The 27,500-nt window shown below is 48.3% G+C and overlaps 1 protein-coding gene across 1 annotated transcript in view; it reads left to right on the top strand.

Annotated features, from left to right (window-relative positions):
- Positions 1-27,500, top strand: part of agrn (agrin) — a 218,397-nt gene that overhangs the window by 73,951 nt on the left and 116,946 nt on the right. Inside the window, 1 exon segment of the mRNA XM_048240581.1 lies at positions 15,255-15,296. Within this exon segment, the coding sequence (XP_048096538.1) occupies positions 15,255-15,296 (42 nt within the window).

Genomic DNA, 27,500 nt, shown 5'->3' with positions numbered 1-27,500 from the left:
TTTACCTTACCCTCTGACCCCTCTACTCTCTCTTCCTGTCTTTATCTCCATCTTTCTCTCTTTCACTCTCTCCCTCTTTCCTTATCTTCCTGACTACCTTCTCACTCTATCCCTCCTTCTTGCTGTTTTGATGGGAACATTCTGTTTTTTGTTTTTTTTTTTCCCGTGGTCCTGGCGGAATGTGTCGGGAGGGCGAGTGCAAGGGCCGAGTCCGGTGATGAGAAACAGAGCTCATAGAACCCGCCGCAATTCATCATCTGCTTAATGAGGCTAATGAGGCCTCTCCTTCAATCTACGCCCGATCGATAGTGTGCTACGCCCACTCGTTAGGCTGACCCCAGACCTCTTTATTGAATTACTAGATGTGCTTTTTCTATGGTGCCTTGTCGGATTAGCTTATTTTTTTTTTACCGAGGCGCACGGCTGAAGAGAGAACTTACTGCATTGTTGTTCCAGAGGGATTGTCTGTGTGGGGGTAGGAGGGTCACATGGCAACAGCCTGGTGTAGCTGTGCACTGGAACATTGGGCCAGTGTTGCCTGGAGGAGGGGGTTAGGGGCGTGGGGAGAGAGAGGAGAGGAGGGAGGGGTGTCACATGGCTGAGTTTGTCTCAGAGGAGCCAGAGGGGAGGTGGGGGCTCAGGGGTCAGATGACGAAATGTGCTCACGATTGTCAGAAGGGGAAATTTATGAGGAAAACCAGAGAAGCAGAGAAGTGAGGAGAACGAGAGAGAAAAGTGAGAGAGAGAGAGAGAGAGAGAGAGAGAGAGAGAGAGAGAGAGAGAGAGAGAGAGAGAGAGAGAGAAAAGTGAGAGAGAGAGAGAGGAGAGAGAGAGAGAGAAGAGAGAGAGAGAGAGGAAAACTACGTCTTGGAATCCTTGATGCTTCTCAGCTGCACTCACATCATTCATGGGCTCCTGGTATTCTACTGTAGACAACTGGAAGGACGTACAGATTTCAGTTACACAAATACAAAGAACACAAAGTGTGAGAGAGAGAGAGAGAGAGAGAGAGAGAGAGAGAGAGAGAGAGAGAGAGAGAGAGAGAGAGAGAGAGAGAAAGATGCAGCATTAGTAAGCTTTGCGTGTTTATGGGTGTCAGTGGGGAGGTGTGGTTGATGGACTGGGGACCAGCTGGATGTTCCTTTGAGACAGTGGATCAAGATGACTCAGAGCTTGGCTCCCCTCCTAGCCCTCCCCTCTCTATCTCTCCTTCGCCTGCTGCTGTATCCCTCTGTTTCTCTGTCTTAAAGGCCATCATTCTCTCTGCCCCTGTGCCGAGATGAAATGCGCAGGAGTCACTCTTTGCAACGCTCACTTACCAAATAATTGGAACAACAACACCAATAGCAAAATCGCTCCAACATCACCATTCGTTCATTATACGCAACATAAAGCTGTGTATGAAAGTGGTGTCGAGTCATGGGATTTCAATATGGCATTGTTTGTTGACTTTCTCTTTTATTGTTTCACAGGCCACAATTTTTTACTACCTCATTCACCGGTGTAACTTCAAGTCATTCCTTTCTCCATGCCCCTCCAGCACCCTTTTATTCCTGCTGTGTGCTCACTTTTTTCTCTTTTTTAATATCTCTCTCTTTCTTTCTCTCTTTCTCACTCTCTCTCTCTCTCTCTCTCTCTGTGTGTCTTCCCACACTTTCCAGTAGCCGAGACCGTTGTCCATGCCGGTGCCTCTTGTGTTGTTTGTCCATTCATTTCATGTATCGGTTTCCTCCACATGAATAATGGATGACACTCCTGTCAAGTCTAAACGCGTGGCTTAATATTGCACAGCATTATCGAAAGAGGCAGATAGTTTGTTCTATTATTTGTTTATTTATTTTTTGTCGTGTACTGTGACAAACCGTTCAATGACAAAAGCGGCATCCGCCGTTGCGGGCGAAGTTAGTCGGCCGTCACCCGTGCTGTGATGAAGATGAAGTGCATTAGAGAGAGAGAGAGAGAGCAGTAATGGCTGACATGCCTTTCAGCCAGATGGGCGACTGGTTACCATGCAGTGTACTCAAGTGTCTTTTTGCATTTTGAGTACTGCTCATTGAAAAAGAGCTGCTTATCCGGTGTTTATTTCCAATGAAGTTCCTGGTGAAAATTAATAAATTTCTAGTAGAAGCTACCTAATGGTGGATATCGTAAGATGTTCTCTGATCATGTCTTTGTTTGCCTTCACACTGGGCTTCTTCACGCTTTGTCAAGGGAACACATCTGCTGGAAAATGCGCATGGCCCCGGCGTTAAGGATCACCGGGCGAAAGTATAGCTCGCCATTAATCAGAGCATTTCTAAGGCCTCCGGGAACGCGATGTTCTTTCTCTGGTCACAAAGGATGGGTTAGAGTTTATGTATTTCTGTTTCGTTCCTGTCTCACTCCCGGAGTGTTGAGAAAGATGATTTGGTCTGATGCGGCTCACCGGTCGGTCCTTTCAGCCGCGGTATAAAAGGTGGAAAAGCTGCGGTGGCTGATAAGGTCATCCCTTTAAAGGCAGCGGCAGCACCACAAATATCACAAATTGATTTGAGTGCCTCTCTGAAGCAATCACACCAAATCTGTTCCCTAAGGGCTTTCTCTGGCGTGTGTGGCAAAGAGTCCCCCTGGATATTCTTGAACCTTTTTCCTTTCGTTGTGTCTTTCTTCTCCTGTCTTTCTTTTTTTAAACATGAAAGAATGTTAAATGGCCGAACAGTTGTGAGGGCAGTTATGTGGGTCCTCAACTGTATCTACCTTGAGTGAAAAGAAAGCCCTGCTAGAAAGCCCCACTAGAAAGGTCTGCTAAACCTTTCTCTGGAGCTTGTGAGAACACAGAGGAGAAGAGCACGTCCTTTCTCTGTATTGAAGGAGCCTCTCTTGGTCATATGAAGTCCTCAGGCCTTGGATAAAGCTGGTTAGATTCTTCTTGGTCAGCACGGGGCTCTTTCCTCCGGGATGACAAAGTGAGCTTTTTTCGCTTACGACTCGTAGGCAGTGTCAGCGTGACCCCTTCGGAGCCCGCTCTCTTTCCCCTTCTCTGCCACCGTGGACCCCAATCACTGCTGAGCACCCAGCCAGCCTAACCAGGCAGAGGGAATCGCCTCCGCAGTCACTGTTGCAGAATAGGGTGGGGGGGGGAAGTCTCAAATTATCATTGCTGTCACATAGCGCCTTCCCCCTCAGTGGTGGCCTGTCTCTTAATCACTACCATTCTTAGTCTCACACAGAGACAGTGTAGCCATTCTTTGAAAAATAATAATGAATAATACATTTTTTTGTGTAGTTATAGGCCATTTTTGATGGGCTGTCGTGCCAATTAAGATCTCCTCTTGCCCTCTCTGTGAACAGATTTAACATGGCATACTGTAAATGTAAATGTATTGGGGCCCTGCATATAGTAGCTTCTCATTGACAGCTCTGGTAAAAATAGACACACTACAGACTCTGGCACGTCTGGCACTCACATTGAGGGTCTGGCAGTAAATTTGTTTGTGTATGTGTTGTCTGTGTGTCTGTGTGTGTGTGTGTGTGTGTGTGTTGTGTGTGTGTATGTGTGTGCATGAGTTTAAGGACAGCTTTCATCTGCTTATTAAAAAGTAGCTGGTGTTCTGATGTCGTGTTGTACCATAGCAAAAAAAATAATCAGTACTAGTACAGTCTGCATCGCTTCCCTTCATCTTCCCCCTCTATATTCACAAAGACTCTGAGGTATTTTCATTCCACCCAGCAGATGGGGGGGATTTTTCACCTGGCATTTTCCAAGTGTTCCCCCTTTCAGATGGGTGGCACTGAGTGTCAGCTCAGATGGCTGAGCCTTTAACCTCCCCTCAATTTACTGCGCCGCAGAGAACAGGATGGGGGAACGGCAATAAGACTCTGCTGCCCCTGCCACTGAACTTAATTGTTTGAGGTGGATACCGCCCGGCTTCTCTCAAGTGGTGGTATGGCTGTCTCACGATGAAAGAATTACCCCTGTCATGGAGGATGTACTATCCACAAGACCATGAATAAGAATCTGTGAGGATTACTGCCAGTTAGAAAATGCAGAGAGGGGAATATATGCTGGATGCCTCGTTTGGGGAGTTTCAAGTGGTCTCCAAGGAAGCTTTCAAAGAAGCCGTCGACTGAATCTCCATTTTTTTTCCCTCCTTTCGCTCCTACACTGGGCGTCTGCCTGTGCTCGTCTCAGCCACCAGACACACGGGACTGAGCCATCGCTGATGCTTTGCATAGCGACCTGACTGCCTGGCAGACGGTTAATATCCAGCAGAGGGACCATCGGCTGGGCCAACGCAGGCACACACCTGCTGCTGTTCCTCGTGAGCTCCCCCTCCGCCAGTCACCGATGACGTGTGGCGAGGGACACAGGGGCTAGTCGGACTAGTCGGGGAGTCAGTCACACGCGGTTACCATCGCCGCTCCGTAAACCCTCTCTTCTTTCTCCCTCATTGAGGCAGGAGCTTTGCCCCGGCGGTGTCTTTTCAAGGACGATTAAGGATTGGCGCTGGGGAGCATAAGCATAAACAGTATAAACAGGATGAGGCGGCGGTGCGTGCCGGGGTATTAAGCACTCAGATCATTATTGTTGTTAGCGCGGCAAAGCGGCGGCCGGGTGCCCGGGTGCCCGGCCTGCTAATGAACGACTGACTGCTGCCGGTTAGTTATCCTCCATTAGAGCCGAGCGGCGTGGCACAGGCTACTGCCGACGGTCCTCCCGACACTCTGATGGGACTCCTCGCTCACTCGCTCGCTCACTCGCAGTCAGGTAGGCTGGCGGGCAGGCAGGTAGGCTGCCGACCGCTGCTGAGAGAAGCAGCGATGGACCCCCGACCGGAGTGAACAGGTGGGTCCTGGGGAGAGCCGCGGTGCTTGGTGGGTGGCCAGAGGGAGGAGAGGGGCCCCCAGTCTGGTGGCTGGGAATCCAGCTGTGTGTCTTGGGCCTGTGGGGGCTGCTGAGCGTGAAGGAGGGGTGGGGGAGGCGGTAGGGGTGGGGGCTCTGCTGTGGAGCAGGAGAGGAACCTCCACCCCCCCTGCAGTAAACAGCAGGCTAGATTCTTATCTGCTTCACCGCTTGTACCCGTGGAATGACTTCAGGAGAAGGCCAAAGCAATTTTGTCGAAGGCTAGGATCATATCTATACAAAAAACAGGCCATTAGCAGAGCGAGATAGACTGGAATTACAAAGAGATCCAGCTGGGATAAAACTCCAATAGTGCAAGACTAGTCCAGTCTCAGCCCTGACACACTGATTTAATGGTTTGCGGAACAACTTGTAATGGCATGTGAATGGCTCCAGCCGCCCGCCACAATGAGGCGTGATCCATGTTTATCGGACTGTGGAGGAGTAATAGCCCGGCCTGAGTTATGGCCTACAGTGGGAAGCACCTGGAGCGGCGGCAGCACACGGACATTGGTCTGGCCGATCGAGCCGCAATGGTAGGAGCAGATGTTTGTTTTAATCCCACAACCCCCGATTCACTTTCGGCATTTAGTCACGGTGATGTCACCGCCGTATGTGTAACGTCCCCGGTCGAATTACATCACCGACCACGCAGAGAGAAAAAAAGAAAGGAGGGGTGGGGGAGGGCAAAAAAAAGACTACTGCTCTCTGTTTCTTTTCTCTTCTCGCAAGCCCCCATGACAGGGTAATGAAGTGTCGCGCTCACAGCTGCAGAAAGCCTCTGGCTGGAGGAGGATGAGGTGGAATTTGTGCCGAAATCACGCCGCCTCCTTCGCCTCTCGCTCTGGTTCGCCTAAAAAAAAAAAAAAAAACAAGCCTGGCAGCTCTCTAATGAGTCGAGTAGTCTGCTCGTAATCAAAATGGCCTAATTAATTTGATGATCGGCTGCGCGAGAAGAATACGACAATTGCGCCAGCTGCGGAAAGCGAGGGAGAAAGTTGGAGGCTGCAGCAGTCAGTCAGACATGCGGGCCGGCGGGCCGGCGGGTGGGCGGTTGGGCGGACAGGCCGTGGCTTTCAAGTCAAAGTTGGACTTTACATCATCCCCTTCCCTTTTGTGTGTGGTGGGAGCGAGTTGTCCTGGAGGTCCTCCTCCTGTTGTTCTTGCGCCGCACCACCACGGTGCTCTATTTTCCGAGGCCAAGTAATGACTGGCTCCTCTTTCTTCTCCACCTCCTGCCCTGCAAAGAACAAGGCAGTTCTCTTTCCAAAAGGAAAATCTTTCAGCTGGCGTGGAGATTGTGCGGGTGTCTGGTCTGATTGCCACGGTGTTGCTCGTGGCCTAGTTTTTTCCCTCTTTCCTTTTGATCACGTGAAACGCTTTATTCAGTTTGATCTTTTTATGATCAGTGTCTTTTCTGGCACTCGCGCTTTCTTTCCCTCTTGCTAGCATTGATCCATTGCTCACAGTATGGTGCCCGTTTCACACACAGAAATGGTGGCACATGCATGAGGTGTCAGGAGCATAATGAGGATGTCTGTAGAAACCTCTGGGCTTGTCCATAACCCCCATCACCAATACCAGTCAGGAGGGTGGATTATTTCTGTTTTCTGTGTCATGAAAATTGCACATGGAGAGCACACACACACACACACACACACACGCACACACACACATACAAAGAGAAACAGAGAGAGATGTTAACCTTCTGGGATATCAGAGACATTAAAGATGCATTAGAGCGGCCTTTGATGTGAAATGAGTGCTTATTTGTGCTGTGACACAAAGTGGGGGTGGGTAGAGATGATACTCGGGCTGTTTGTGTTGCTATCAGGCCATGATTTGAGTTTTCTTTTCTGTTAGCTGTTTCTCTATCAAAGGAGAGGTAGAGAGAGTCTTGAATGTCAGTGGTCATACCATTTGTCTCTTGCCTAAAGCCTTTGGTCCTGAGACAGTGGTGGCGACGTTGTCGGAGTGGCGTTTTTGATGAAGAATCACCTGGCAACCGCATCTCTCGTCACCGAGGTTACAGAGGGGGGCAGTGTTCCGCAGCAATTGGCTGGAGCTGGTCCTCCATGCCTGCCTGCCTGGCTGACCCTATGCGCTGCTGTGGGGGCAGGCTTGGGGCCGGGTCCCCGGGGGCCAGGGGAGCCAAAGAAAAGAAAAGACCATGTCGAAAGAGATAAACGGGCTCTAAAGAGAGAAACTGAGTAAGACATACTGTGTGTGTGTGTGTGTGTCTGTGGGTGTATCAGTATCTATGTATGTGTGTCTGTGTATGCATACGTTTTTGTGTGTGTGTGTGTGTGTGTGTGTTGCGTGAGGGCAGAGGGCGGGGGTTTGGAGGGAGAATATAAATAATTGATGATATACACTCCTGTGGCTGTGCCGAGTTGTGACTGCATCTGTCTATCCTCATGGTTGGGGGTGTCTAAAATAGGGCATAAACATCACTTGTTGTTGACCTCATTATGTGTCTCTGATCGCACATTTCAAAATAAAAAACACAGCCAGTGAAATGATATGCTATGGATTAGGTGCATATTTTTCTCTAATCAGTTGCCAGTCATGTTGAATATTCATACCGGCGGTTGTTTATTTTATTTTTCACAGTGCTGAGAAATAAATAAAACAAAATGCGCGCGTGGTGTCATTAAGGCACGAAAGATCAAAAAATACACATTCATAATTAGAAATGTACCAGTCGCAGAGAGCATTTGGCAAACAATTTTACCCTGAGGTTGTCTCATTAGAAGACTAAATATGTAAAAGTAGCTTCCACTTTTCCAACAACTGACAAATATATTTAATGCAGACAGCGTGTCACTTGGGCGGTTGAGTGTCTTTGCACATCTGCATTAATTTATTGTACATTTAAGCCTTCTAAAATCACAATCAGCCTACTCTTTTAGGGATTACTTGATATTTGGTGATTAGAGGAAGTGAGATGCCTCTTTGAATGGTTCTAGTGAGTAGATGCTTGACATTTCCTTGGTCCACTTTAGGTCTTTTGTCTTTCTGCTGTTGCTGCTCTGCCCCCAGAAGACTCCCCAAGTATTCCCAAGAGCTTTTATTTCTGCTCTTTTTTCCACCATCCCCCCTCTCTCGCTCCTTCTCCCTCCCCTCCCTTTTGTTAGAGCCAGCCCCTCATCCACTCCCCTTCTCTCTCTCTCTCTCTTTCTCTTTCTCCCTCTCTCGCTCTTGTGCCTCTGCTTTCAGTTAAAGCAGTGCAAGGCTGAGGTGCTGTGCCGCTGTGAGGACACAGAGACGCTTTCTGTCCGTTGTCTTTTTTTCAGGAAGAGGAGGTCAAAAAAAAGAGAGGAGCGTAAGAGGTGGACGAAGTGTCAGCTGCCGCTTGCCTTCTCTCGTTCTGCTCTGGCACGCGTGCTCTCTCTCTCTCTCTTTCACACACTCACTCACTCGCTCAGTGTGCTACATCTCTCAGCCAGTCGCTGGTAAGCTCTCTCGCTCTCTCGCTCGCACACTCGTTCCATCTCACCGGATGAACGGGGGTTTGCATTGACACAGGGACTACCTGCTGCCTGGGGAATTTCTGACATGAATACGGCGGGTCCAAATTGTTGTTTTGGCTGGCAGTGAAGGTTTCCTCAAAGGGCTCAGTGGAGCGAGATCGGAGCCCCAGGACACCAGTAGTGCTGCTGGAGCGGGAACTGAGGAACAAGCAACGGATGCAGGATGAAAAGACAAACAGAGAGGGGGACAGAGGGAGTACTAAGTGGCTTCTTTTAGCCATGAATAAGCAAGTGGACTGAATAAGCCTGGTCCTGTTTTGTGTGTGTGTGTGTGTGTGTGTGTTTCTGTGTGTGTTGGCTTTTTTTTGTTCGCTATTTACAACACAAACAAACAGCAGAAGCCACAGCTCATCATCTGTCTAAACTACAAGCGGTGATTGCCTTGCTTTATTTTCGTCAAGATTTTCTCCACTCAAGTGAACTGCGTTTAAAGAAGGAGAGAAGAGACTGCAGGGGACGGAGAGCTCTTCTCATCACAGTCTCGTGCTGCGCTGTGATTGCCCGCTCTGTTCTCGGAGAACGTCAGCTGTGGCGTGCCTCTCAGTGACAGCCGTTCGGACCGTCTCCCTCTCCCTCCCTCCCTCCCTCCCTCCCTCTATCTCTCTCTCTCCCTTCCTCCCTCTCTCCATTCATCTCACCACTGATGGAAGGATAGCTGCCGGCGCCTGCAGGAGCTGGCTCTGTCGTCCCTCTTAACTTTGAGCCCCACGCTCTCCCCACTCGACAACTTCACGGGTGGTCACGGTTATTTGCTTTTTTACACCCCTCTCCTGCACAGCCAGGGGGGGGAAGTAGGTGCTTGTGTTTTGAAAGTGTGCAAGGCAAGAGGCTGGGGGGTCTGCTCCGGTTATCCGAGGGGAAGGAATACCACGCAGAAGAGGAAGAAAAACGGAGGGGGGGGAGGGGGAGGAAGAAAAGCCTTTGGGGAGCATATGGTTGAGCGAGCCCCGGACAGCTGCCGACTATCTGTAGGCTAATTACGCCGCGGAAGCTCCACGCCGAAAGAGCCGCTCCACACACCCCTCACTGGTGGGGGGGCTTCGGTGGCGGAGGCACCCACTCCACTGGAAGTGGATCTACCGAGAACGTAGTCTTCTCCCCATTGGAGTTTACGCGCCTGTGTGTGTTTTGCGTGTGTGTAGTATGTGTGCTTTGCGGAGGTGTGTTTGAGAAGCAGAGGCTGATGATTGTGGCTGTGCCTTGGGAGCGGGCACAGGACCGGCGACTCTGCGCTTAACACCTTTCGGGAGGCCACAGGATGTTCTGCCAGCCCGGGCACCCCTCCTGACGCATGGCACGCGGCGTCTGGCCTGGCATCTGAGGGCCAACACATTTGGGCACGGACAGGTGGCACTGCCTCCGTGGGTAGGTGCTACAGAGAGGAGGAGACCGAAGCGGGCGACGGGAGAGGACAGTTTTTTTTTCGGAGGAGTGTTCACAGGAGTCACGTTTTGTCCGCTCTTTGTAAACAAGTAGCCAAAGCTCAGTTTGATTACTGATTTACTCAGCTCCAGTGGGTTTGCTGTGTATTTTTCCGTGTCAGTCTGCCAGGTCTGTGGCTGTGTGGAGTAGAAGGACGAAGTGCAGGAGAAACAGGGACTGCCAACAGGACCCCTGCCTGTGGATCTCCAGCTGGGCTGCTTCGCACACACACAAACAGGCGAATGCTGAGCGCAATGGCATTCTGAAGGCTTTTAGCAGAAGGTAAAGGGGAAGTGGGAGCTCAGGCAACATTCTCTCAGCTGATCTTCCCGCCGTGGCTGTTGGAAACAGTGCATAATGTGTTGCCTGGAAACGGCGGAGAGCTTTTCTGTGCATTTTCATGAAAGGAGCCGCGTTCAAGTCCCCCAAAGAGCTTCACAGCTGGAGTTGTAGCTGAATTTCTGCAAAACCGGCCATTTCTTTTCTTTTGTACTTTTTTCTTCTTTGCGTCAGTGTCTCTTTTTCGGACACTCTTCTTTCCCTTTTCGCTCTTCCTCTTTATTTTTGTCCTCCCGGAGTGGTTTTTATTTTATTTTCCCCTGCCACCGCCGCCCTGGTGGTGATCTTGGGGTCACCCTGGAGTGGAGTATGACCAGCTGTCACTACCCCGCGCCTCCCACCGAGAGGGACCGCATGTACCAGCACAAGGTCTCTCTGGTGGTGCGCTACTTCATGATCCCCTGCAACATTTGCCTCATCCTGCTGGCCACCTCCACGCTGGGCTTCGCGGTGCTCCTCTTCCTCAACAACTGTAGGTCCCACTCACCGCATGTGCCGCTATCATTTCTCTAGTTGTTTTGTTTTACTAGTTTAGTGTGTGTGTGTGTGTGTGTGTGTGTGTGTGTGAGAGTGATGAAACTCTTGTGCTCTTGTTTCTGGACATCTTGTAAAGCTGACTGTGATGTGTAAATGAGTTGTGAATATGAGTGGGAGGCTCTCAGGGAGGACAGAAAGCTCTTTGGAATCCCCCCCCTCCTGTCTGTGGGAGAGCAGAGGAGAGAGAGGAAGCACTGGGGCTTTGGGGGGCATGTGATGAATGAGCGTATAGAGAAGGGGTGAAGCAGCTCCGTCTGGAGAGGTCCTTCGGCGGGTGTGTAGAGCGCTCACACACACACACACACACACACACACACACAGACATGTACACATACACACTCACACACACACACACACACGTGCGGGCGGGCGCCTCTGAGTGGTGCCCCCCCTGGCCAGGCCCGCAGCGGTGGCATTTACCCGGCGCTGTGAAATAAAGTGAGCAGATTAAATGCCTTTGGGGGTGAAAGCCCTGGCATTAGTGTCCTGCCGCCATGGCAAACGGCTGAATAAATACAGCAGAATTCCAGCTTAGGCGAGTAAAAACGCTCACACACACACACACTCTCACACACGCCCATGGTGCTTCCCCTCCTAACTGCTCTTACTGTCTGTGACGTGACCAAGACGGGCGGTCGAGCAAGAATAAAGCAGCCAACATCGAAAAGCCCTCTAGAGTGACCTGTGATTAGTGGCTGGACCAGATAGCCCTCCCCCAAGCTTTATTACCTATAATAGCTATCCTTGTGCACCTTTCATTCTACCCTCCCAAGCATTAAGGCTGGCCGGCCGTCCTTCTAATACCCGTCCCCAGTGTCCCACTGTGAGTGTGTGTGTGTGTGTGTGTGTGTGTGCGCTCAGGAACTGCTGTGTCCAGCCTAAGTGGTCGTTCTGGCAGGTCCCTTCATAACAGGAGCACTGGCTAGCGTGTTAGAGTAACAAATGGAAATAGTCTTTTACTTACATATTTGTCTTGCATTTAAGACATTTTCTAGCATTTTCTCCCAGTTTTTTTCTTCTTCTTCTGTGAGCTGTTTACATTACTGTGGGTGCAATTTCATGGTCGTGTAAGACACTCGTCAAAACAAACCACAAATATGAAGCCTCGAGGGGTGAGGATGGAGGAAGGCATTTACATTTCATAATTCACATTCTGCCAAAGTGTCCGGTGAGCACGGCGCACTGTGCTGAGTGCATTTCAAAGCGCCTGGGGAAGAGAGAGAGGGTTGGCGTTACCTGTCCAAATGAACAGAAGCGAGGCGAGTGAGAAAATAAGAGAGGCAACCAGAGACAAGGTGAGAAGGAGAAGAAGAGCGAAAGATAGAGAGAGCGTGAGCAGAAGTGTGTGTGTGTGTGTGTGTGTGTGTGTGTGTGTGTCAGTAAGGGAGGGAGAAAGCTGTCTTATTATTCCCCCTTGCTGTTCAAACCGAAAAGGAACTCAGAGTGAATGCAAGAGGGAGTGAGGGTAGGAGTACAGATAGATAGAGAGGAACAGGCTAAAGAGAGAGAGAGAGAGAGAGAGAGAGAGAGAGAGAGAGAGAGAGAGAGAGAGAGGAAGAGAGCAGTCTTATTCATTCATTGCAATCCTGTCTGTCTAAAAGCTGTTAACATGCTCAGGACTCTCAATAGCATGTGTGCTCTTCAGCTCCCTGGGGGCTGGCCGGGATGTCACCTGCATTAGATCTTGATTAAAAGACCCGGAGGCAGCAGACCCCCACCCCTCCCCCACACACACACACCCCACCCTCTCTCCTCTACTCTCCTCTACCGCCCCAGTGAAAGTGCTCGAACGCGAGGTCCATTTATAAACTGGTGGTGCTGCCGAATCAATTTAATCCAGACAGTTTCCATTAGATTTAAATACAAACTCAGTCAAAGCCTCTTCCATTCCCCATCTCAGTGGGGAGGGAGAGAGAGGAGAGAGAGAGAGAGAGAGAATGAGGGAAAGAGAGAGTGAGTGAAAGAGAAATCTGATGAAGGGGAAGGAGTGCCATTAACATGGAGAGGTGCAGAGCGACATTTGAAAGCTACTTGGAGAGGGACACGGACCTGGGGTCAGACATTTTCATTTTCATTTAGCCTGCCCGGAGGGGGTGGGGGGGGTAGAGTGTGGGGTGGGGTTGAGGACTGAGGTCGAGCAGGACGCTGGGCTCCTCCGCACCCAATAGCCGTGCCATCATCTTCAAATCCACCTCCACCGAGATGTGTACAAAAAACCCTTTATTACTCTCACTGCTCATACACACACACACACACACACACACACACTCATAGAGGAAAATAGATATTCACACAGAAATAAGAAAGACAACCACACTCTCTCATACACAATACACACACACACACACACACACACACACACACACACACACACACACACACACACACACACACACACACAAACACATATACTAATATGTTGTCCTTGAGTGTGTAAATGTGGCTGTGTGTGTGAGCACCTCAGCACACCTCCAAACACATGATAGAAGATAAGAGAGCGAGGGGAGATAAAATAGCTGTCAGAGCCGAGGCATTATTTGCATATGAATCATGTGGTTAGAATGTGCACGCTTTAATGTGTCTTTCTCATCCACACGTGAGCTCACAAGGCAAAGGGATGGTAAGATGACAGTAGTGATACGTGGGGTTGCAATCAAACATTGTCTTCGTGTATTTTTTCCCCCTTTTTTTCTTCATTCATCAATGACTTACACAGTGTGTTGTGTTGCGTTTAACTCTTCTGTCTGTGTGTTTTGAGAGTGTGTGTGTGTGTGTGTGTGTGTGTGTGTGTGTTGTGTGTGTGCGGACATGTGCGTTTGAGCTTATGACAGTGCTTTGTGGTCCCTGGCTGTGTGTTTTTGCTCTTGTTGTTTGTTTTGATGGAAATCTGTTTCTGTCATGGCTCAGACCAGTTCAGCTGACACTTCATTATACAAGAACTGTATTGCATAGCATGTCTCTACCTCATCCTCCACCCTGCCCCCCCCCCCTCCTCCACCTATTCCTCTCCTCTCTTCCTCTCTTCCCCTCCGTCCGTCCGCTGCTCCTCTCCATTATGTGTTGTCAGTCTTATTTTGCCATTTCTTCTTTCTCCCTCTTTCTCTCTTCTGCTCTTCTCCCTCTCTCTCTCTCTCTCTCTCTCTCTCTCTCTCCATCTGTCTCAACCTCCCTCAAGCTCGGCTGTTGACAAGCAATTTTAAGTGAGCCTAAATTTAACCGCCGTCCAGGCTCTACTGGGACGAGGCGCCGGAGAGGAGTGCACTGCCCTCCTGAGAGTGAGAGCTCCTCTGCTCTCGTGAGAAGTTTATGGCACGAACGTGTGAGCCGGGTAATTGATGTGAGGGTTTTTATCTCCCAAATTGCCCCCCTGTGGGAAAGGCAATCGGAGAGGGTGTCGAAGGTTTTTTTTTCTCCTCCGTTTTTGCTCAAACCCCCTCCATGTCTCCTGTCAGAGGCTCCCACGCCGTGTTATTTTTGATAGACTCAAGCGCTAGTCTGCTAGCGGGTGGCTACGGCGCTGTTTGTTTTAGTCGATGTGTGCGGGGAGAAGGGGGGCAGGCGGATGGGGTTGAGAATTTAACAGTGGAGGCGTCACACTCCAGTTCTCCCCTCAGACGGGAGACGGAGTCAGGAGTCAGGACAGGCAGAGACGGACATGCTCTTGGCGCGTACCCCAGAATGCTTTGCTGACCTCGCTTCACACACACACACACACACACACAGTATGAGGCAATCCGCGAGTGTCACTGATTTCCCTCTGTATGAAATGTGAAAAAAAAAGCCCCCAGGCAGGCTCTTCTCATCACATATACACTCACACACACACACACACACACACACACACACACACACACATGCGCCCACACACGTACAGTACACCTGCCAGCGGCAGTTTCAGAAGTGCGGCACAACATACTTTCGTATCATTATTTTAAAGTATCATGGCACGTCTTCTCGCTCTGACAGTCACCACCTTTTTTATCGCGTCTCATGAAAATTCATGTGCGTCGGGCGCCTTATATGAAATCAATGTAATGGGCCCCGCCACTGAATGTATCAGAAGTCATTCACATTCACAGGGCACAATTAGCTCTGCACTCTTTCACTGTAATAGGCAGAGTATGCGATCACAATTTTGCCATCAGTTGACAGATGATATCTCATTACCCTCATTCCTGCGCCCTGTCTGATATACTCATGCCCCCCTTCACCTTCAACTCCTCAAAGGGCTGCTGTCAAATAAGTCTGCCCCCAGCAGAAACACACACACACACACACACACACACACACACACACACACACACACACACACACACACACACACACACACACACACACACGCACACACACACACACACACACACACACACACACACACACACACACACACACACACACATGCACATTCACACTTTTGGAATGACTGCACTGACTCTTGGGATGAGGTCTGAGATCTTCACTTCACTAATGTGTTTTTCTTTTTTTCTCTTTCTCTCTCTCTCTCTCTCTCTCTCTCTCTCTCTCTCTTTTATCTCCTCCAGACAAACCTGTTCACTTCACGCCGGCACCCCAGCCCCCAGATGGTAAGTCCCGCCAGCCTTCGCTGGGAGATGAGCTGACCAGACCGTTTTAACACAGACAGATAATGATCTCACCGCCGCATGCTTTTGAAGTGGGCGCAATATCTAAAAAAAGGGAAGGAAATGATGGGGAAAGTGTTTCATGCAGCGTTGGTGCTTGATGTGTTTTCCAGTGCTTGTGTGTGTTGGAGTTTGGGGGCGGGGGGTTGCTAAAGTGGTGCGGTGCGGTGTGGGGTTTGTGGGGAGGGCACGGAGGGTGGGTAGGTGCGGGGAGATCCTCGCTTTTGATGTCTGGCTCCTCCTTGACAAGCTGATTTGTCTGAACGCGGTTTTGTCTCCCCTACGGCCAGGATGGAGGAGCAGGGAGGAGGTCTACTCCCCCATCAGTGTCTACATCCCCTGTACCCCCACTCCCACACACACACACACACACACACACACCCCACCTACCCACCACACTCCCCAGCCTTCCGGCCACAGCTGTATGTAGGCCAGCAACAACAGCTCGGCGTCAGTCCGTCCATTCAGCCTCTCTGACTGCACGCTCTCATTCACAGATAGAAATCTCTGCCTTTGGCGCCATGCTTGTTCTCATTGTTTTCATATTATATATTTATTTAGCCTTCTCTTGGTTTTTTGCTTTTGGGCGGCAGCCGTGCAATGAGTGCCATTAATTAAACTGCAACAATTTATTGGCAAATGGTGGAATCTCTGCGTGCTTTAATTGGGGGGAAACAGCTGGTTCCTTGTGCTGCAATGAATATTTATGGAGCAGAACATGAAAAAGGTGCTTGGTAGCTAGCTGCTACCTCACCAACACTTCCACCCCCAATCCCCACATCCCCAAGTCCTCTTCAATCACTGACAATACAGCCGGACTCTTCTCAGTGCTGCTGGAAACCAGACCCTTACCATCGCTATGAGGGTGTGCCGACACAGAGATTGTGGCTTCGAAGAGCACAACAAATGAAATGCTAATAATGATTGGCGAGTGGAGCCTTGGCAGCTAAACAAACTGCTCTGCTCAGAGGGCTCTGTCCTATAATTGCACAATCACCTGCTCTCCAGGCTGGTGTCTTACAAAGATGGCGCGCGCGCGAGAAAAAGACTTGTGTGAAAACACATCCATTTGTAGCAGCTGTGTGACAAATACTGGGTGTCTCGCAGCGGTGGAACAATAACTATTGTCTTCTTCAAACCGTGTCCGTGCTGAAATGCCCGGGTAATTACGTTTGATTGAAGTGTTGCTTAACCTCACTTGGTTGCCAGAACCTCAGGAGCAGAGAGAGACCGCTCCAGATTTATGTTTCACCCTTGCACTTCAAGCAGGGCGCCGTCGAAGCCAATTGTGCAGCATAAGCCACTGTCTTTTAATCAATATCAAATGATAAACGCTTCACTGTTCTGACAATCAAATGTGTCTTCACACATGAAGGCAGGCTACAGTACATACACCCAGGAGCGCGTCATGAAAGCGAAGAATGGCAGCAATGCCACTTATTCCTTCCTTGATGTTGGCGAAAGTGTGTGCCTATTGATCGCAGGCGCTCATTTTCGATGTATGGAAGTTCTGCTGTCCTAAAGGGCACAGTTTGTTTTCGTGCCGAGCCGGCCATTAAAGAAAGGCTGCTGCTGTGGCTTAATTACATTTCCGATAGTTGGGTGGCAGTTCAGACGGTGGCTGGTGCTCTTTATATGCCACACACACACACACACACACACACACACACACACACACACACACACGGAGGACTGATGCACACAGTGAAGACTCCTTTCCCCTGCAGGGATGGTGTTTGTGGTGGCCATTGTGTGCTGGGGAGATCAGTGCTCCAATTAAAGATAGCCCAGATACAAGCCCCTATCACTTAGTGTCATATTAATTTGTTACATGACTGGGACGCGCTTACACAAAGGGCTCGCTTTGCCATTAGGAAAATTAGCCAGATAGAGAAGGCACACTCGACTGAACATGTCCTTTCTCTCGCAAGAACACAATGGCACAGCCACACTCCCACATACAGTATTAAGTATATCGAATCATAGTCTTGAATTTATGAAAACAAGATGCCTCCAAACAAGAACACAAAGCAGGAATCTGGAGGATTTCGCTTTGAAAAGGGGAAGGAATTCTAGAATGTAAACAGTTTCCACAGGCATTTTAAAGAGGGTTTTAGGATTTTAAAGACCTTGAGAGTATTTTGTTTTTTTTTTGTTTATTATTTTCTTGAGAGATGTGGAAGCAAGTCGCTTGAAGCGCTCTCACAAACAGAGGCACGTTTGTGGTATGAGCATCTGCAATTAGGCACCAAAATCCCACCCAGTAAGCCAGTTAATCACCAACTGAAACCTGACAAAGTAACAAAGCACCCTCTAATTAGCTCCACTAACAGCTCACCAAAAGCAGGGCTGTTCTGTCCACAGTTGTTGCAGCCTGTCCTTTTGAGATAATCTACCAGTTGCCATTAAAAAAAGTTTATTTTTTCTTTTTTTTTTTTTTCTGTATTGATAGAAGGCTGCCAGATGGTTTACAACTTTGAGAAAGAATACTTATTCATAAAGGTCATCCGCTGATGAAATCTTGCCGATGCTTTGTGCTCTTAATTATCCATTTTATTCTTGAGGATAGAGAAAAATAACATTTAAAAAAAGAAAATCAAACAAATGTACATAATGTTCACACTTTTTTGATGTTGCCAAATACAAAACTGGTATGGACTCAAAAAACAATTGACTGAGCTTGCTTCTTCCCACTGTGGTGGTGGGTAGTAATTAGACACTAGTGTTGATTAGGTGGACCGCACATTCCAAGACGCTCTGTCCTCTGGAGATGAAGGATAGTTACCAGTAGCCTTCCAATAGACGGGAACCAGCAACTGTGTGGTTGGCAGCAGATGGACTCTGCCTGGACCTGAGCCAGCCTCAAAGCATCCACCTGCAGCTCAGGTTTCCTATCATGTCTGTGCTGCCTCAGAGGCAGAAGATGGATCCTTCTTTCCTCTGTTCTCTGCCTAGCTCTCTTCCACGCTTCTGGCAGATGACAGCAGCTACGTTAATCGATTAATAATTCACTCTGCAGCTTGCATGCCAGTTGTGGCAGATTCATTTTGATATCAACAAAGGTAATAAAAGGGGGAAAAAAGCATGCTTTCATTTACACTTGAATGTTCACTGGCTTATTTAGATTTTTGAACTAAAAAAAAAAAGAAAAACTTTTTTGGTCGCCTCTCTAAGTAGGTTTGTATGTAGTGTGTTTGACATGAGAGTGATCGACAAGTGAGAGAGATCAAGAAAAAAAAACCCTCATTGCTGTAGGTCACTCATCATTGTCACTATTCTCCTGAAATGGGGCCACATGGACTGAAGAAGAATTGGGTTGGGAAACTCGAGCTCCAGCTCTGAGGCCTTCCTCTCAGCAGCCTCTCTCTCTCTCTCTCTCTCTCTCTCTCTCTCTCTCTCTCTCTCTCTCTCTCTCTCTCTTTCTCTCTCTCTCTCTCATTCTACCTCTTTCTCTGTCTCTCTCTCTCTCTCTCATTCTCTCTCTTTCTTTCTTTTCCACACATCTGCACACATGATAATGAATGTACTGGGTGCCTCCAGCCTGCGGCTTGGCATTTGTCACAGCGAGTATTCCCCTGAGGGCCTCCAGCATACCTGCACACACACACACACACACACACACACACACACACACACACACACACACACACACACACACACACACACACACACACACAGAACAAGAAGAGACGGTTGAATTGAAATGTGATTTGATCTAGGCCCTGGGCTTCGGTGCTGGGACTCACTCGATGCTCCAGGCTCGCTTGTTCCAGCGGTACGTCTCCGTGATCCTGCCAAGAACTTCTCCGTGTTGCTGGGAGTTTTGAAAAGCCCATCACCCAGACCTACTTTAGCAAATAATAACAACAAAACATGAAGACCAAATCAGGGCATCAGTAATTAATGCCGCAGTGGCTGAATAGATTGCTGTGGTGTTCTTGACAGTGCAACTCAAGTCTGAGAGGAGAGCGGAATTAATTATTAACTGTCCCGTATCTTAATTAAATCTTTTCATGTCACCGATTTCACACAAAGGGGACCCAAAAAAATCTACCTAATCTTTTTTTTTTTCCATGCTGAGGATGGCTCATATCAAGATATCAAAGGTAGCTCTAAAGAATACATCTGAAGGATTAGCGAGGGCCAGGGATGAGTCTCTCCTGCCACTCTCCAACCGCCCGGGAGCACAAACACTAGCTAACACAAGTTGTCTTTAGGGTTTGACATTACTGGGACAAATTTTATTGTCCTACCCTGGAAACAGGTAGGATGTGTATTCACACAACACAGACACTCACACACTCTCTCACACACACACATACACACACACACACACACACACACACACACACACACACACACACACACACACAAAAATAGTTTGTTTTTTCAGACATGTTCTAATGCTTGCGTAAGCAACATGGCAAACCACCGTCTGTTTTGTTTGTGCGTTTTTTTAAAAGAAAATATTCCCCAAAAAAGGAAGAGAAAAAAAGAAAGGCAGAACAACAACAAAAAAAAAAACTTGATGTCTTTGACACTTTCCTGTCTATGCTGTCACCACGATGACACTGCAGGCAGCAAGTGTCGCAGCGTGGGGAAGGATGTTGATTTGGGAAGCAAAAGGGTGACTGAAAATATAGGTCAAAGGGAAATGCAGACAGAATTGGCTTGTGTGCAACAATGAGACAATTTGTTCCCGAGAAGAGGGGAGAGTCACAGCTGACACTCCAGGGTGTGAAATGTTAACACAGGCATCAGTGGAAATGTTACAAGGTGGTTTGCAGTTGAATCCAAGGAAGGTGTGGGCTGATGCTTTCAGAACTACTATATTTCCACTCTCTTGGTCTATTTTTGCCTCAAAGAGAATTCAGAACTTGAAGCCACTGACCAATTGTTCATAATGTTATCTATCGGTCGAACGACTTGGCGTTAACCAATGGGAATCCATTCCCCGATCATTTGATCGCTACTGAAGAAGTCCTCTCACAGGTCCTGTTGAGGCTTTCTGGAGCAAAAACAGCCCGGCCATATACTGTAAGCCGACCCGGCCAGCAGCCTCTTTTCATTCTTTAGCGACGTCTGGTCTGCCACCGACAGAGTTTTCGGAAGAAAAGAAGAAGATTCGTACTCACCTCACAGCATCCTAAAAAGCAAATATTCTTGTATCTAAAAATAGGAAGCGGTGTGCCCAGGGGTGTGGGAGACTCATTCCCGCCCCGTACCCTCACATGCTCTGCATAAGCTGTGTATGTCCCACGCCCAGACAGTGTTGGCGGTTTCCCACTTCTGCTCGCACTGCGAGAGGCTTGGGCCGAGGGCTGTCCTTTTCTGGGCGCGTTTGCTTGCTTGAGGAAGCCGGCGCCCCCCCCCCCTCCCCTCCCCTCAGTTCCCAGCCCACCACCCTCGGCGAGGCGCTTGCGCTTCCTGAGCGGCTGCTGGTTGAGCAGGGGGATTTGATTCTGCCTGTTGGGCCGGCTATGAATGCATTCAGAACTATTTCCACTCTCTTGGTTATTTTTGTCTCGAAGAGAATTCAGAGCTTGAAGCCACTGACCAGTTGTGCATATTGTTATCATTAGTCTAAGCTAGGGCTGGGACAACGCGTCGACGTAATCGATGACATCGATGAAAAAAATACGTCGACGCAAAATATGAGCGTCGATTCGTCAAGCATAACATGTGCTGCTAAATATTTTTAATTTTACACCTTCAGTGTTTTCCATACGTTAACTAATCTGTGGCTGGGCACCACAAAATCAAAACCGGCCACCACACATTGATGTTCTATGTTGTAGGCCTACTATTTAAATTAAAGATAAGATAAAATAATTTCATTGAGCTGCACTTTTTACTCACACAGGCTTTCCTCGCCCGGCCCGCTCTCTCTCGTAACGAGCCCGCTGCTCCTCCTCTGCATGTGCATTTAACAAAATATTCACGATTGTTGAATGATTGTTGTTGCCACATAAAAGCACTGCATTGAACACAGTGGGCTAAATTGCTATTAAATCCGCTTAGCATCGTGACCATGCTGCGCAAATTTGCAGCATTAAAACTGATGCATTAAAGTTAAAGTAACCTCTGCTAAGGTCTTATCACAACATAGTACATTGAGGAGACTAAACTAAGTTAAGTTACAGTATGCAATCAAGCAGTATCTCAAAGCTAACGTTAGAATATTGTTTGGGTGTCAAGTTTAGCATGCTTACTTGCAGCTGCTTATTCGTCACTAATGCAGGGCTCATTTTATTGACTGAATGTTTGCAAAATCCCGATGTAAATGGAAAAGTGTTTTCCAAGACTCAAAAGTGCTTGTCCAAAGTAGAAGTACGAACCGTTATTTTAACTAACTACGTTATGAATTGCATCCACACATCAGCAGCCTTTTAACTGTGTTAATGTTATTTGCAAGGATTCCCACACAAACGTTTTAAAATGACAGCCACTCAATTAGACACTACTGAACTTTATTGATTGCTACCTCAGACTAAGAATGCATTACTTTGCACTTGTATAGTCTTTTATTTTGGAATCTTAAGAGCAATACACATATATTGCAATGTTAAAGAGTTCATGTTTTTTTCATTCAGATGTGTAAATAAACATGTATAAGTTGCTATTAGTAAATGAATGGGGAGATAATCGATAATCGAATCGAACCGAACTGAACTCGGACTGAAAAAATGAATCGTTAGATTAATTAATAATAATTAATAATTAATCGATGCATCGAAAAAATAATCGCTAGATTAATTGTTTAAAAAATAATCGTTTATTTCAGCCCTAGTCTAAGCACAGTAAACCAAGATACTGTCACTACTCTGCTTCACTATAAACTTCCCCAAAGACTTTTTCTGCACATATTTTTTAATCATAGTATCTGAGTCTTTCAAGTCTTGTTTGGACATTTCTAGGCCGACTGCCATATGTCTTTTACTCAGGAACAGCTTTAATTTAGCTAGGCTGTCGTAAAGGGGTTGATTGATGGAGCACTTCTAAGATGATTGTCCTTCTGGCAGGTTCTCCCATATCTCTGCAGTGAAGCCACGTCAGACCAAACCGAAGCCTATCTCACAGGGTTACTGGGCTTGACTGGACAGCCAGTTATTGTTTTTTGTTTGTTTTGTTTTTAAAGGAAACCGTGCTCTTGGGAACTGAGCGTTTATAACGTTGGCTGATCTATACATGCTCAGGGTTTGAGTCTTTCAACGAGTCAATGATAATTGCTCATCGTTGCATGCACTGAGGTGTTGTAAAATCACGGCCCAATCAATTACTTCCTAGAGAGAATCTTAAAACAGGATTCGCCATAGCTCAGCATAGAATGACACAGAAAAGGGACTGAAATATGTATGTAAATGTGGCATTTAGGTTTTTGAATAGCTGAATATTGCTTTTCTTAAAACATATTTTTCCTTATAGTGTTCATTGCTGTTTGGATTTTGTAGGTACATACTTATATACTTATGTCTAACAGAACATATGATCTGATCCATTTGTTAATTGTAAATTCATTGTAGACACTGCAAATGTCTGCATACTCCCCAAAGCTGCTGTGTGTTCCATAGTATTACAGTGTTCTGTCACGGTGGTCTGGGACTGCGTCTCTTTATTTGGCACCCCTACGGCTGTCAAGTCTTCAACCCCTCGCTTGACTGGTAATATTGACTGGGCAGGTGTAGAGGTGGCCAAGCACAGTGTGGCTGGGGACCCTGTCTGGCAGGTATCAGGAGGGGAAGGGAACGCAGTGGAGGGTGGAGAAAATACTTCAAATTCTTCAAGGCAGTTTTTTAATGGTGATAATTATGATGCATGGCAGTAATGTATTCCAGGAGGTGATGAAATGTTGAATGCTATTTTTGAGACGTGGGGAAACACATTAGGGAGCAGGAAGTAAGAAGATGCCAAGTGAATTTCTCTCCCGGTAGCGCAATATGTAATTAATGTGTAGACCTGCCATTCGGTTAGTGAAATATCGCTCGGTGTTGGTATAAAGGTTATTGCTGTTACAGTCTCGCTCTTTTTCTTGGCTGTCATTATGCTAGTGTAGAGGAGAATAATGTTTCTTTTTCTCTTCATAAAGACCCTCCTATTCCAAGCTACGAAGTGTTAGTTTTAATTTCACCTCACAAATGAACAATTTAACCATTGATGTAGTTTTCTTCCCATATACATGCTTCAGCACGTTCAATTGGAAATAATTGCATGCAGATGCCCACTGCTTATCTTGTTAAGTGGAAGCATTGGTCTTGCAGTATCTAGGGAGCTTGCCAAGGTGAACCATAATGAGAAAATGAAATTATGCTTACAGTGGGGAGATGAAGTTGAGACGGATCAAAAATCTCTGAAATCTGAATCTGCTGCAGATGTGATTTATCGCTGTTATGTTGCACATAGTTTTAATCCATCTGCTCGATACAGACAGCTAAACGTTTTTTTTGTACTCAGGCTCCGTGAGTATATGTGTGTGTGTGTGTGTGTGTGTGTGTGTGTGTGTGTGTGTGTGTGTGTGTGTGTGTGTGTGTGTGTGTGTGCTCAGTTCCGTGTGTAGAATCCGTAAGAGGGGATTCCTCTTCTCCCCTTCCTCTGTGCTGGATTGTGATGCAGGAGGGAGGTCCTTGTACCCCAGATAGTTTGCTCCACTTCCCCTCTCCCACCCCACCCCACCCCACCCCACTCCGCTGCTCCCTGGCTAGTCTAATGTTACAGTAAGGTGAAACTGCTTTGTAATGCTATTCAAATACCCCAGCCGTGGCGCCGCTAGCTCTGAGTACTGGATGATGGAGTGGCCAAGCGAGGGGACCCCGAGGAAGCCATAAATCTAACCCTCTAAACCCCAAACCGTCTCTTCCCCAGCCGCCTCTCTATGCGCACTCTAAACCAGTCCGACAGCGCAGAATGATTATGTTTGCACCTCTGCACTAGATGGAGCTGCGCTCTCCTCTCTCTGTCTCTCTCTCTCTCTCTTTCTCTCTCTCTCTCTCTTTCTGTGCCTATAGAGAGAATCTGTAGAGAGAGAGAGAGAGAGAGAGAGAGATAGAAATAAGAGAATGAGAAAGTGAGAGCGGTGTGGGAGAGATAGAGATAAAGCGAGGCGGCGTTGTGCTGCTGCTGTGTGGCTGTCTCCTGCTCGCGGACACCCCTTAGGATCAGGCCTCCTCCTGATCTCATTTGTATACAGTAGTTTTCCCCACTTCCTCTCTTAATGGCTTGTTTGACATGCGCGCCTCGCGCCACTGCACGCAATTATGACAAGGTGCCCAGACATGCTCCCGAAGTGGGGCGGCGCGCCAAGGCTCTATTGACAGCCGCGTGCCCGAATTGCCGAGGCCCCCGTTAGACAAGGCGACAAGAAGGCCACGAGCCGAACGCATTGCCCCGAGACAGACGCCGTGGATAGATTGCGGTGCTTTTTGTTCATGCAGTGTGTTGCACAGCGCCTTAATATGTGTGCGTGCATGGACAATATATGCATACTAACTACTGCGCGCTCGCTCTGTTCGAGGAGGCTGGCGCGATGCACCGGCAGAGGCGCGATGCATGCTGATATGCGGGATATCTCTTCCCCCGTTTTAATGAGATCTTGGAGGGGTGGGTGGGTGTGGGGAGGTTCGGGCGGCTGAATGGAGGCGCGCTCAAGGATGCCAGGCGGAAATGAGGGAGTGGCTGTATTATGGGATCCGGAGATGGGAAGAGGCGAGCGGCAGCGATGGCGGCTGAGGTGGGGAAGGGGGTTTTGGGGGGCGTGGAGCTGGATCTCTCAAGCTCCCTCCGCTTACCTGAACCACCCACCTGCTTTCCCTCTCCCCCACCACCCCTTCTCCCTCCGATAAATGATATAGCTTGCATTGCCTAATTGAAAGGGAACAAATAAACTGTTTTGTATGCAGATGCCTTGGCGCGGTGGTGGCGGCGCGGCTTACCGCGCGTCGAGTGCATTTGCATAATGAAAGCGATTGTGGGTGTCAGGGAAAGAGAGAGGCTGCCGAGCCGAGGAGAGAGAGAGGGGGGGGAGAGAGAGAGGGAGAGAGAAGAGAGAGAGATAGAAGAGGGAGAGAGAGAGACTGGGAAGGAATTTTAACACACTCCGTTTGCTTTGCTTCCAAGTGGAGGATTCGCCCTCTACCTGCCCTGGAGAGACAAACCGTCCTCCCTTTGTCTTTGTTGGCGACGGGGGAAGTTTATGGGTCCGTCAGGAAAAGAGGAAGCCTCAGCATGCAGGGGCCTGGTGTTTTTATGACACCGTTTGTCAGCAGAGGCCCCCTTGAATGACAGCACACTCTGGGGTCAGCTCTTCAGCGAGCCTCTGAAGTTCCCTGTCCCTTCAGTAACGCTCACAGTCATAATGACCATCGTGAGCTAGCCAGTGGGCACAGAAACATCGTAGACGGAGAGTTAGGAGTGGCCGGTGTCTGACATTGTGGGTCTGTGATAGAACTGGGCTCATGTTGCATCAGTCTGGTCTCTTCGGTCCGTCTCCTCGTCTCTCTCACCGCTGTCCCGTCCTGGACATCTGAAAGGCATTAGGCGTGAAAATGCCTCGGCGGAGTGGAGAGGTGATCTCTTCCAGCTGTCAGCAGTAAGCAGGCCCGTCCTCAGGCTGGGCAGGGGGGGGATGGATGGAGCCTGGGCTCCAGGGCTCACTGCTCCTCGGACGGGCGTCCATCCTCCTGGCTCCCTGGGCCACTTTGGCATGTGTGGAGGAAATCTGGGGGCCTGATTTCCAGCAATTAGTTCAGCCTGACCCCCCCCCCCCCCCACTCCAGCCAAGCCCCTCCAGAGCCAAGCCCCTCTGCCAGCGTGTGTGTGTGTGTGTGTGTGTGTGTGTGTGTGTGTGTGTGCACGGACCACACAGACGGCTTGGCTCTGTTTGGCCCCGTGCTGAGGGAGCCGTGAGGTGGACGGTGGGCTCTCATCTCCCAGATGCTGTCTTAAGTGACCGATACCGACCGCAATAAGGGTATTTTTAGGCCGTTTGCGCAAATGCCAGACAGGCTGCCATGCGGCGAAGGTTGGGTGGTGGTGCGAGCAGCCCTGTAGAGCTCCCCCACCATGGTTCAGCTCAAATGGGCCGGGCTGGGCTCCTCATCAAGAACACACACACACACACACACAAATATACATATTTCAGGCACGTTCTTTACTGTGGTGCGTGTGTGTGTGTCAGGGTTTCCGTTGTCTGGTAATTACCGGACATTGACCGGAAAAAAAATGAAATGAAAATTAAATCTCTCTGGTCAAATTGTCCGATTGAAATTGGCTAATAATCCCGTCCCCCTAACGCAATCTGAATTTGAGAATAAGCCTTAAAATGTAAGCCTATATTAAAGCAATACGTCCTTTGGCTATTTTTTTAAATGTACAGGCTCTACCGTTTGAAAGCTATTAAACAACACGCATAGCCTATGCTGCATTTCAAATACTGTAGGAAACATTTAAAATAGGAAGTGCACGCTTAAAACGTCCATGTTAAACAACGAACAAATGAGTGAGGCGGTTCAAACATGGCCAGGCCCAGGCAGACTAGCCTTAAAAGTTTTTTTCAGAGGACAGACGCGATGGATGATGATAAATTGGTAACGTCTGAAGCCTCAGATGTCCGGTCAACTCCACCACCACCAGATACAAAGCATAAGTGTCGGGCGTATCTGTCGGAATCATGACATTGGAAGTGGAGTTGCAGGGTTGACCAAGACACTGTCATTCTCTGTGTACACTGGACATGCAACTGTTCTGTACCCAAAGCATACAGTAGGCCTATGCTTTCTCTGTCTATGATCTGCAGGGTTAGGGCCTCCTCGACGAGGAGATTGCTGGTCCGCGGATAATTTCCGGCACAATTAAACGATATCATTGAACCGCGGACCGAAAGAAAAAAAAAACTAAACATTTCCAAGAATAGGAAATAATAATTTATTGTTATCAAATAAAGAGGCATAGCCTTAGGGGGTAGTGGTGTGAGCGCTCATTCTTGTGTGTGTGCATCTGTGCAAGTTAAACAGTGGAACCACTGGAGATAACGTGGGTAGCAGCAACAAACAACGTAGCCTTTTTAAAACAATGAACGAAGCGGACTCTTGCTGTCCATGAAAACATAGATACTGGCTAGTTAGGCATGTTTACGTAAGTAAGGCTAATGAACAT

Source organism: Alosa alosa, chromosome 4, assembly GCF_017589495.1.
Source record: "Alosa alosa isolate M-15738 ecotype Scorff River chromosome 4, AALO_Geno_1.1, whole genome shotgun sequence".
Classification (NCBI taxonomy): Eukaryota; Metazoa; Chordata; class Actinopteri; order Clupeiformes; family Clupeidae; genus Alosa; species Alosa alosa.
The sequence above is the reverse complement of the archived record's forward strand: the minus strand, read 5'-3'. Positions and strand labels throughout refer to the sequence as shown.